Raw genomic sequence first — 11,611 nt, 5'->3', positions numbered from 1 at the left:
AGATCTTGCTCATTTTGCCACATTTCAAAATTAAACATTTTTCTCAGAAGCCATCCTGTAGGCCACGTCTACACAAGGAATTTAGTGTGGTATGGCTACACCTCGCAGGGGTGTGAAAAAGCCAGAGATTGGGCTATGCTGACTTAAGCCTGGGTGGAGACAGGTCAGTGGAAGATTTAGTCTATTGACCTAGCTACCCGCCCCTCACTCCCCACCAAAGAGATGGATTAATATGCCAAGGGGAGAACATGGCAACTGTGTTGCCGTAGCATTTTAAATGTAGACATACTCTATGTACACTAGACTGAAGATGGAATTCCATGACATTAAAAGGACACTGTCCACTAATTGTAGTTAATAGTTCCCTTTCTTTTTCATTTTGTCTTTTTACATTTCAGCAACCCCCCTCTCTCACTCTCCCAACGATTTAATCTTTTCCGCTTTGATTAAAATATACGATTATTGTCCCTGGAAATAACCCAAACCAGCTGTGTTTCCCTTTTACTTACAATTAGTGCCTCGTTGTATCAAAATGTCACTGTGCAGTAACAACATGCTTTGTTCATTGTTGTACTTCTTTCACCTGTATCAAGGTATACTCAGCTCCTTCGGGGACAGCAGGGAGTTGTGTATTCAGTGCAGATTGGTTGAAGAAACCATAACAGACCATCGCATACACTTCCAATGCTTCTGGCTTGCATAAACTTTGCCTCTCATGTAATTTAAAGAACATAAAAACAGCCAGACTGGGTCAGACCAAAGGTCCATCTAACCCAGTATCCTGTTTTCTGACAGTGGCCAATGCCAGGTGCCCCAGAGGGAATGAACAGAACAGGTAGTCATCTTGCAAGCTGCTCTGGAGCCTGGGAGTCCTACTGAAGTCACTAGGGCCCTGTATACCTTTCAGGGTCCAGCCCCAAGCAGCTGCAGACTGACACTGCATAACCTACGTTTGGAATGTGCCAGTGATTTCACTAGCAAATGAAAGCCCCAGCATTTAACAAAGAGCAATGATGAGAAACTAAGATGACACTCAGAATCAAGTAGCCTTCCACGTGGTGCAAAATGTAAAAGTGTTACACACACATTCCATCTGTATGAAACCACAAACATTTATTTCGTTGCTCCATCTATTTATAAAAACGTGACTCAAATCCATTTCCACTCTCTGATCCCACCATGCACTGCATTTGTGTGGCTATGGCTATAATCCGTTGATTTTCATTAGGCCCAACAAGCTCTTGAGCATCATTCTGATTAGCGTAGGTGAGTAATAGGGAGCGATGGCATACAATACACAATACTCTTCACAGCACTGATTCCAAATGTTTCCTGCCATTAGCTTTGAACTGATTCTCTGCAGGAGGATCTCTGCTTTCACATGTCCTTACTCTTCTTTGATATATAGCTACTTACAAGAAGAGGTATTATAGCATATCACTCCTTCAGCATAACCCCTCCCCCCGCACAATTAAAAATAAATAAAACCTAGGCTCACAGGAATAATATAACAATGGTGCAGTGGGTTATATGAATTATCAGTATGTTGCTCTCAAGGGCACAGGGTTACAGAACACCCTGAGTCATTTACCAGAAAATTAATCCAAACTGCATTGTCAATTTCTGTAACAGTCTCCAAAACTTTCCTCTCCACATTTGGATCTGAAAGGCCTGTTTTGAAAAGTTAGCCTTTTGGTACATTTGCACAGAATATATAATTTTTTCCCTAATACTACAAATTTAGACTTTTGGGTTATGGATTAGCTTATATTTCTCAACTATTTTGCACAAACAATACAAACTAAAAGTACTCAAAGTAGCAATGTACAAGTCACAAATTTGTGCCAAAATGTACTTAGATGAAATATGAAATATAATCATTAGAATTTCAGTATTAGATAGTTGATTTTATGCATTCTGACAAGCTCTAGTGACTCTTGGGAAAAGTTATTATTTCTGCTCCATCAAAGGCAATAGTAGGATAATCTGGTTCAGAGGGAGACCATTTTATTGCCAACTTGAAATGTTCCAGAAATGCATCACTATTTTTACTAGGCAAGAAGAAAAGTGTAGTACAACTTCAATAGTGATTTCTTTTAACTCTCAAGCATATTTCATCAACAAGATATACAGTACAGTTTCAGAAGAGCAAACATTTTAAAAGTAAGCAAACAACTTTTTTTTAACCAACATACACAATTTCTTGCTGTATTTATGTTGAACTGTCCATTTACCTTGGACAATTACGAAGTTAGTTTTTTTTCTTCAGTACAACATGGACACAGGACTAGTACAATCTGGGTTTTTAGTTGTTGTTTTATAAGTTATAAAGACAACTCTATAGTTTGAAATCCATGGTCCTGCCATCAGTCTTCCTTCATCATCTTGCATACCGCTTAATGTAATCTTCAACTTTATTCCGAAAGTCCTCCTAGAGAAAAGAAGAATCAGAATTACACCACATACATTTCAGAAAAACTCAGAGTTCTGGAGGGGTGAAATTTCCATGTTAAGTACTCAAGGAAGTTGGTCTGCAGTTCTCTCTCATAGAAACGTATGTCTTGCAAAAATGTGTCTATCGTAGCATCTTTGCACCGCTTTGAAAACCGGTGGAGACTCTGCATTTTTCACACTGCAGCAAAAGTGACTGGAAAAAATATGTAAATACGACACTTAGAATCCTTGAAGTAACACTTGACTATGGACACCTGTCAAGATCGGTACAGTTTGAACAGTTCTGACAGGATTCCCTTACCATCGGATGGGTTCCAACGATGAATGTGTCATCATGTATAATGTAGCCAGGGTCATATCATTTTAGAGGGAAAGAGTCCTTAATCAAATGGGGAATACACTATTAGCAGATTGCATGCCACATTACAACTTTCCCCTTTTTTCTATACAATTGCATAATCGCTTATTTACATGGTAGTTGTGATATCTTAACTGTCTAGACTAATTTATTACAACTCTGAACAAGTTTGCTATAGTGACTTTTAATTACAGAAAGATTATTAATATTACACTTAAGGACAAAAATGGACAATATCTAACAGACCCTAAAGGCAAGAATGAGAGATGGTGAGAATATATCATGGCCTTAAAAACCTCAACTAGAGAGCAAGCCTGCCAATAATGGATGAAGAAATCATGGTACCAATAAAAAGACTTCTGAATAGAAAAGCACTAGCTTATGATGTAATACCAACTTAACTGTTAAAAAGTATAAGGGGTTGAAGATCTGAAAGCTCTGTCAGAGGTGGTGAAGAATATGTCTGAGACAGGAGAATTACCAGAAGATTTTACCACCTCATTGCATATTCGGATCCCCCCCAAAAGAACAGTGCTATGGATTGTAAAAACTACAGAATAATGAGCCTAGTATAGCATGCCTCTAAGATAATCCTGCAAATTGTTCAAGACTGAATACAAGGAAAGACTAATAAGGAAATAAGCGGACAACAATACAGTTTCAAACATGGAAAGGGCATCACAATTATGAGCCTGAAGCTTATATCAGAAAGATCAATTGAAATGGGGAAAACAGTATACTTGTGTTTCATTGACTTCCAAAAAGCATTGCTCAAATATATTTCGATCTGTAGGGATTGAGGGATATGAACTCAGAGTAATAAAACAAATTATATTGGAATCAGACAGTGATTACAGTTGGTGACACAAATAAAATCTAACAGTAATCAAGAGAGAAGTGAAACATGGTTGTATGTCACTGACTATTCAACATTTATAGCAAGTGATTAAAATAACCGGAAAAAGTATTAAGATGAATAGAAAAATGAGTGAATGACATTCACTATGCAGATAAAACAATATTGTTGGCTGATTCAGGTGGTCTGATGAAGTTAGTGAAGATTACATATGAACACGGCAAAGAATATACCGTAGTCTAAAGTTGAATGTGGACAAGACAAATAAGGGTGCCCTGTGACTATTTTTGCTACAGTGATAAACAGTCTGAGATTTCCTGATTGGCTTTGTTCTTTGTAGGTAAAAAGCCAATGCTCACCAAACACTGAGGGAGTGGTCTTCGTTCCTCTGAGGAAGTGTGCAGTGTTGGGAAGAACACAGGTAAATGAATGAATTGGTTAAAGTGAAATGCTGCAACTACATTAGGGGTGAATTTGGGGTGTAGATGTAAAGACACTATATCCTTATGGAATATAGTGTATGCAGGATCTGCCATCATTGCTCCAAGATTGCCAGTTCTTCTCGCTGAAGTGATGGTTACAAGGAAAGCGACCTTCAAGGAAAGGAGGGACATGGAGCAAGTAGCTAAAGGCTCAAAAACGAGTGCCTTATGAGTACTGAGAGAACAAGATTCAGGTTCCACTGGGCAGGTAGGCTTCTGAGTAGGTGGGAAGGTTCTTATTAGGCCTTTCCAGAATCTATTGGTCAGTGTATGTGCAAAGACTGAGTAGCCCTGAGAAGGTGGATGGTATGTGCTGACTGATGCCAAGTACACTCGCAAGGAGCTGATGGACAAACCTGATGTCTTCAAAGATAGGCTATAGTCCAAGATGAGAGGAATATTTGTAGTCTCTGGGCGAGTGCCTCTTTGTTGTGCCCAAGAAGAGAAGTGCTTCCATTTAGCTAGATAATATTTTCTAGTACAGTCCTTTCTACTATTATAGAGCAGTGGCACTCAATCTTTCCAGACTACTGTACCCCTTTCAGGAGTCTGACTGGTCTTGAAAACCCTCAAGTTTTACGTCACTTGAAAACTACTTGCTTACAAAATCAGACATAAAATTACAAAAACATCACAGCACACTATTACTGAAAAATTGCTTACTTTCTAATTTTTACCATATAATTATAAATCAATTAGAATATAAATATTGTACTTACATTTCAGTGTATAGTATATAGAGCAGTATAAACAAGTCCTTGTCTGTATGAATTTTTAGTTTGTACTGACTTCCCTTGTGCTTTTTATGTAGCCTGTTATAAACTAGGCAAATATCTAGATGAGTTGATGTACCCCTGTAAGACCTTTGCGTATCCCCAGGGGCACATGTACCCCTGCTTGAGAACCACTGTTCTAGAGGATGTCTCATATGGCTGTGGAGCATGAATGTTCTAAGGAGGATGCCCATCCAAATACCAAGCTGTGAGGTGGCACAGACAGATGGGGGTGCTTGATCTTGCCATTCCACTGGGTCGGGAAGCTTGGGGAATGTTGGGAGGGTGATTGGTGGTTGGGATGACATGCATCTGGTTGGAAAACCAGAACTGTCTGGGTCAGAAGGGGGCAATCAAGATTTTGTGTAGAACTCATGGCAGCAGCAGAAGTCATAGTTGAACTGGTCTGACCAAGGAAAAAGCAGTGCATCACTCTGGGAGTGGTGATGTAGACTCCTCTGGAGTAATAGGTAGTGATTTTTTGTTTGACATTATAAGCACATGGTGAGTATAGATGAAAGGAAGAAAGGATTCGCATGCCTTCCATACTGCTTGCAACTCCAGAATAATGATGTGCACACTGGATCCTTGAGATGTTCAGGCACCTTATGCTGTGTGGCTGTTCGTGTGGGATGCATCTGTAATAATGGTCCTAGTCTGTTGATGCAGGGAGAAAGGGGACGCCCACACATACCTGATGAGTATGTGCCCACCAGAACAGGGAAGACAAGACAGTACCCCGACCTAAACTGTTACCATGAGGTTCATGGAATAACAGCTCTGGCAGTATACTGACTGCAGCCAAGCTTGAAGGCAACGAAGGTGGAGCCTTGTGAACAGGGTGACATAGGTGCATGGGGCCATATGACCTGAGAGAGAGAGAGAGAGAGAGACATGCTTATCCGGTACTTGAGGGTTGCTTGTGACATGAGCTACGATATTGTTCAGGCTCTGGAACTTGTCCTTGGGGAGATACACTCTTGCGGTGATAGAGTTTAAGGTTGCTCCAATGAAGACCAGAGCTTGTAGGGGGATGAAAACAGATTTTTCAATGTTTACGGTGACTCCCAGTGAAGAGAGTTAGTGTAGTAACATCATGGAAGTTGAGACACAGGCTTCTCGGCGAGGCTTGGCAAGAAGCAACCATCCGTCAAGGTAGGGAAAGACAATGAGACCACAAAATCTGATGTGGAGCACTACTACTGAGAATATCTTGGTAAAAAGTAACAGAGGGTCCTGTGGCACCTTTAAGACTAACAGAAGTATAGGGAGCATAAGCTTTCGTGGGTAAGAACCTCACTTCTTCAGATGCAAGTAATGGAAATCTCCAGAGGCAGGTATAAATCAGTATGGAGATAACGAGGTTAGTTCAATCAGGGAGGGCGAGGTGCTCTGCTAGCAGTTGAGGTGTGAACACCAAGGGAGGAGAAACTGCTTCTGTAGTTGGATAGCCATTCACAGTCTTTGTTTAATCCTGATCTGATGGTGTCAAATTTGCAAATGAACTGGAGCTCAGTAGTTTCTCTTTGGAGTCTGGTCCTGAAGTTCTTTTGCTGTAAGATGGCTACCTTTACATCTGCTATTGTGTGGCCAGGGAGGTTGAAGTGTTGTGTTCTCCTACAGGTTTTTGTATATTGCCGTTCCTGATATCTGACTTGTGTCCATTTATCCTCTTGCGTAATGACTGTCCAGTTTGGCCAATGTACATAGCAGAGGGGCATTGCTGGCACATGATGGCATATATAACATTGGTGGACATGCAGGTGAATGAGCTGGTGATGTTGTAGCTGATCTGGTTAGGTCCTGTGATGGTGTTGCTGGTGTAGATATGTGGGCAGACTTGGCATTGAGGTTTGTTGCATAGGTTGGTTCCTGAGTTAGAGTTGTTATGGTGCGGTGCGTGGTTGCTGGTGAGAATATGCTTAAGGTTGGCGGGTTGTCTGTGGGCGAGGACTGGCCTGCCTCCCAAGGCCTGTGAAAGTGAGGGATCATTGTCCAGGATGGGTTGTAGATCACTGATGATGCGTTGGAGAGGTTTAAGCTGAGGATTGTAGGTGATGGCCAGTGGAGTTCTGTTGGTTTCTTTTTTGGGCCTTTCTTGTAGCAGGAGGCTTCTGGGTACACGCCTGGCTCTGTTGATTTGTTTCTTTATTTCCTTGTGTGGGTATCATAGTTTTGAGAATGCTTGGTGAAGATCTTGTAGGTGTTGGTCTCTGTCTGAGGAGTTGGAGCAGATGCGATTGTACCTCAGTGCTTGGCTGTAGATGATGGATCGTGTGGTGTGACCGGGGTGGAAGCTGGAGGCATGAAGGTAGGCGTAGCAGTCGGTGGGTTTTCGGTATAGGGTGGTGTTAATGTGGCCATCGCTTATTTGTACGGTGGTGTCTAGGAAGTGGACCTCCCGTGTAGATTGGTCCAGGCTGAGGTTGATGGTGGGGTGGAAGCTGTTGAAAGCATGGTGGAATTCTTCCAGGGTCTCCTTCCCATGGGTCCAGATGATGAAGATGTCATCAGTATAGCATAGGTAGAGAAGGGGCATGAGTGGACGAGAGCTGAGGAAGCGTTGTTCCAGGTCAGCCATAAAAATGTTGGCATATTGTAGGGCCATGCGGGTGCCCATAGCGGTGCCACTGGTCTGGAGGTATATATTGTCACCAAATTTCACATAATTGTGCGTGAGGATAAAGTCACAGAGCTCAGCAATAAGTTGTGCTGGGTCATCATCAGGGATACTGTTCCTGACAGCTTGTATTCCATCTGTATGTGGGATGTTTGTGTAGAGAGCCTCTACATCCATGGTGTTTTCTGGGAGGTCACCAATGCATTGTAGTTTTCTCAGGAAATCTGTGGTGTCACGGAGATAGCTGGGAGTGCTGGTGGCGTAGGGTCTGAGTAGGGAGTCCACATATCCAGACAGTCCTTCAGTGAGAGTGCCAATGCCTGAGATGATGGGGCGTCCAGGATTTCCAGGTTTGTGGATCTTAGGTAGTAGATAGAATAACCCTGGTTGGGGCTCAACTGCTAGCAGAGCACCTCACCCTCCCTGATTGAACTAACCTCGTTATCTCCACACTGATTTATACCTGCCTCTGGAGATTTCCATTACTTGCATCTGAAGAAGTGAGGTTCTTACCCACGAAAGCTTATGCTCCCAGTACTTCTGTTAGTCTTAAAGGTGCCACAGGACCCTCTGTTACTTTTTACAGATTCAGACTAACATGACTACCCCTCTGATATCTTGGTAACGACTCTGAGGAGGTCGCTATTCGAAGGGGGATTACTCTGTACTGAAAATGGTCAAAGACTACTATGAATCTGAGACCGTGTCTGTTGATGGGATGAATCTCTACGTGAAAGTAGGCATCCTTCATATCAAGAGCTGTGATCCACATCCCTTTTCTAAAAATGGAAGTATTGTTGCCAACGTGACCATGCAAATCTGAGTTTGTGAATGAAGAGGTTGAGATGATGGAGATCGAGAACTAGTCTCCAACTACCCTTCTTTTTGGGTATCAGGAAGTCAGTCAAATAAAACTCTCTCCCTTGGTATTGAGAAGGGACATGTTCTATTGCTCCTCACTGCAGTAAGGTATTCATCTCTTGTTTGAGAATACTCTCATGAGTGTGGCCCCCAAAAGGGAGTGGGGAGGATTTTTGTGTGTGTGGAGAAGGTAGGGATGCAAACTATCATATAGCCAGAGTGGATGATGTTCAGCACCAACTGTCTGTGTTGGAAAAAGAGCGCTAGATGACCCCCAAATGGCGTGGGGATTGGGAGATGTTGGGCATAGTGTTTTGAGGTTCTCGAGCTCCCATCAAAAATAACATTGAGCCGGGGGTTGAGATGCTGAGTCTGTTGCAGGGGGTGTAGGGAAGTGGGACTTTTGAACCCTCTGTCTCTTACATGGTGGTTCACAGGACCTCTGATAGAAAAACTGCTGAGCCACATATGTAGATTTGACTGATGTGCGATGAAACTTCCTCTTAGGGGGAGGTATGTATATCCCCAGTGAATGGAGGGTAGCCTTGGAATCCTTCAGGGTATGGAGGGACTTGTCCATCTTCTGGTTGAAGAGGTGTGACTCATCAAAGGGCATGTCCCCGATGGCATTCTGGACCTCCCTAGGGAACCCTGATGCATGGTGCCATGACTCTCTGTGCATGATGATGGGAGTAGCCATAGCTGTAGAGGAGGTATCAGCAGCATTGACTGCAGATTGGAGGATGGCCCTAGCTATCACTCTGCACTGTTCCATTGCGGACGCCTGTCAGTAAATGCTGCAAACTGGGTATAGTTCAGGAAACAGTATTCAGCCAGTAGCACCAGGTAATTGACTATCCTGAACTGGAGGCTGGATGATGAGAAGACCTTTCTTCCCAGCTGATCCAGGCTTTTGCCCTCTTTGTCAGCAGGAGTAGATTGGAGATGTTGCTGTCTAGCCCCTTCAGAAGCAGCATGGACCACCAGCGAATTGGGAGGGGGTGAGAACAAAAATTCCACACCCTTGGCCAGCACATAATAATGCTTCTCTGCCCTTTTGGGAGTAGGAGCACAGGTGGCAGGGGTGTGCCAAACTGTCCTAGCTGGCTGCAGTATGGCTTCATTAACTATTCTGTTGGGTCCGGAAGTATGCAGGATGTCTAGGAGTTTGTGCTGGGAGTCTTGGATCTCTTTGAGAGAAATCAGCAGCTCTCCAGCAACTCTGCAGAGAAGTCCCCGGAACTGCCTGAAATAATTCAGGGGGTGGGGATTTAGAAGTCACTGCTTCGTCTAGGGATGATGGTGATGATGGAAGCGCCAGAACCTTAGAGTAATGTTCCTCCTCCTCTGCCAGATCTGACCATCCCCTTAGCAGGGAAGCAAGGGGTGGCTCATTGGCAGGTTGGATTGACCCTGCAGGGGATACTGGTTCCTAGTCCCCCAATATGGCTAGTAGAAGGGGTTGATAGCTGATTGTGGGGGACCCCATGGCATGGGGTACAAGTGGCTCTGAGTTAGATGAGGTAGAGGTTGGTTCCAAACTGGTATGGGCCTTTTTGATGGTGGAGGATATGTAGGGCAAAGGAAGATTATGAGGATGATTCTGGTTCAGACTGATGTACAGAGGGGGTTCCATGGCCTGGGTCTGATTGGGGTCTCATGGCCTTCTCCACAAGGTTTTTGTGGAGATGAAGTTCCCGCCCTTGTCAGGTACAGCTGGGGAACAATCGGCAGATACTGGAGCTCACCATGATGTGAGCTTTCCCAAGGCAGTATAGGCAGCACTGGTGGTCGTCATTGACCAAGAAGGATTGCAAGCAGGACGCACAGAGTGTGAACCCCAAAGTCTTGGGCATAGTCTGGTACCCGAATGGAATACCGGGCGGGAAGAGCGAGGAGCTTCCCAAGAGACTAATGTAATGCTAAACCGTAAAAGCTATTAAAAACGTTCAACTATTTACAAACTAGATTCTTATTTTGTAGAACGAAGCTGAAGTTGCAAACACGTAAGGGTCTAAACCAGACCATGCAGTGGTGGGAAGGAACTGGAGAGGCAGCAGATTCACCCCGCCCTTTATCCCTTCGGTGGGCAGCACGAGGTGAGCCAGGGTGCATGTGCAGACCAATGGACACTGCTTTCAAATGCTCTGGCTCCGGGTGTATGCGCCCCATCAGTGGAATGAAATAGGGACCCATCACTCGAAGCAGCAGCTAGGTTTCCAAAAAGATAAAATCAGATAACACAGATTACAAGCACTCATCATTAGAAGTCATGTCTGACTAGCCTCAGGAGCCGAGAGCCTCACTGCACATAAATGACAGAGGGATTGCATGTCTCTTATTTGCAGCTTGACTCTTGAGGACTATGCAGTCCTCTTCCCTCTCACAGGAAAGAACTGATGAGTTTAACAGAATACTGCATTCAACTAACCTATTCCTTCTACAACTCTGATTTTAAGACGTCATCGCCTAACCCTATTAAAATTAGAGCTGGCAGAAACTTGGGATTTCCAGTTCACGAGAAGTTATGGCATTTCAAAATTTGGTTTCGTTCCAAATTGGAATGAAACCAAATTTGTCAAAATTTCTTGTGAATCAGAAAGCTTAAAAATCAAAAGGTATTTTAGAAACAGACACAAGGTGTTTCCCCAGAGAGACAGCTGCTGACTGAAATGGACATTCCTGTCAGTTTCACAGCTGCTAGTGTTTCTGTGAAAGTCTGTCAAACCCAATTCTCTTTCATAAAATAAAAATTGGATTCAATGAACTGGCATTTTCCAACAAAACTGTTTCATTGGAAAATATCTGACAAGCTCTAATTAAAATACAGTTTTCCCAGCTCTTCAGTAAGGAATGTTAGACCTCACCTCCCCATTGTTCAAAAATAGATTAATCATTGGATAATTCAAGACTGTTCACAGCATTGTAGCTAGCCTGCTTAGACGAGTCAAAGAAAAGTCCCTTCATATCAGGGCATTTAACTAGAGAATTCACCCATTCCCTTGCTGAATCAGATTAATTCTAGCCAGGTTTATTCTCTTAAGAAATAAAAATAAAGAAAAGAAAGATATTGGAAGGATATGAAGTCATATAAAGTGAATGTGTAGTGCTATTGAAAAGAAAGAATTGACAGTTCTGGAGAGGTTCTATTCACAAACCAATTACAGCCCAAACAGCAGCAGTGTCCTGCCAGTGGGCCTCAAGTCT

At 43.1% G+C, this 11,611-nt stretch overlaps 1 protein-coding gene across 2 annotated transcripts in view; it reads right to left on the bottom strand.

The window, feature by feature from the left end:
* Positions 1-1,092: 1,092 nt before the first annotated feature.
* Positions 1,093-11,611, bottom strand: part of UBE2F (ubiquitin conjugating enzyme E2 F (putative)) — a 129,202-nt gene continuing 118,683 nt past the window's right edge. For both annotated transcript variants that reach the window (XM_034785505.1, XM_034785504.1), the window contains one exon: positions 1,093-2,431. In XM_034785505.1, coding sequence (XP_034641396.1) covers positions 2,381-2,431 — 51 coding nt within the window. In that variant the 3' untranslated portion in view covers positions 1,093-2,380. The remainder of the gene's footprint in view (positions 2,432-11,611) is intronic.

This window comes from Trachemys scripta, chromosome 11, assembly GCF_013100865.1.
Source record: "Trachemys scripta elegans isolate TJP31775 chromosome 11, CAS_Tse_1.0, whole genome shotgun sequence".
Taxonomy (NCBI): Eukaryota; Metazoa; Chordata; order Testudines; family Emydidae; genus Trachemys; species Trachemys scripta.
The sequence above is the reverse complement of the archived record's forward strand: the minus strand, read 5'-3'. Positions and strand labels throughout refer to the sequence as shown.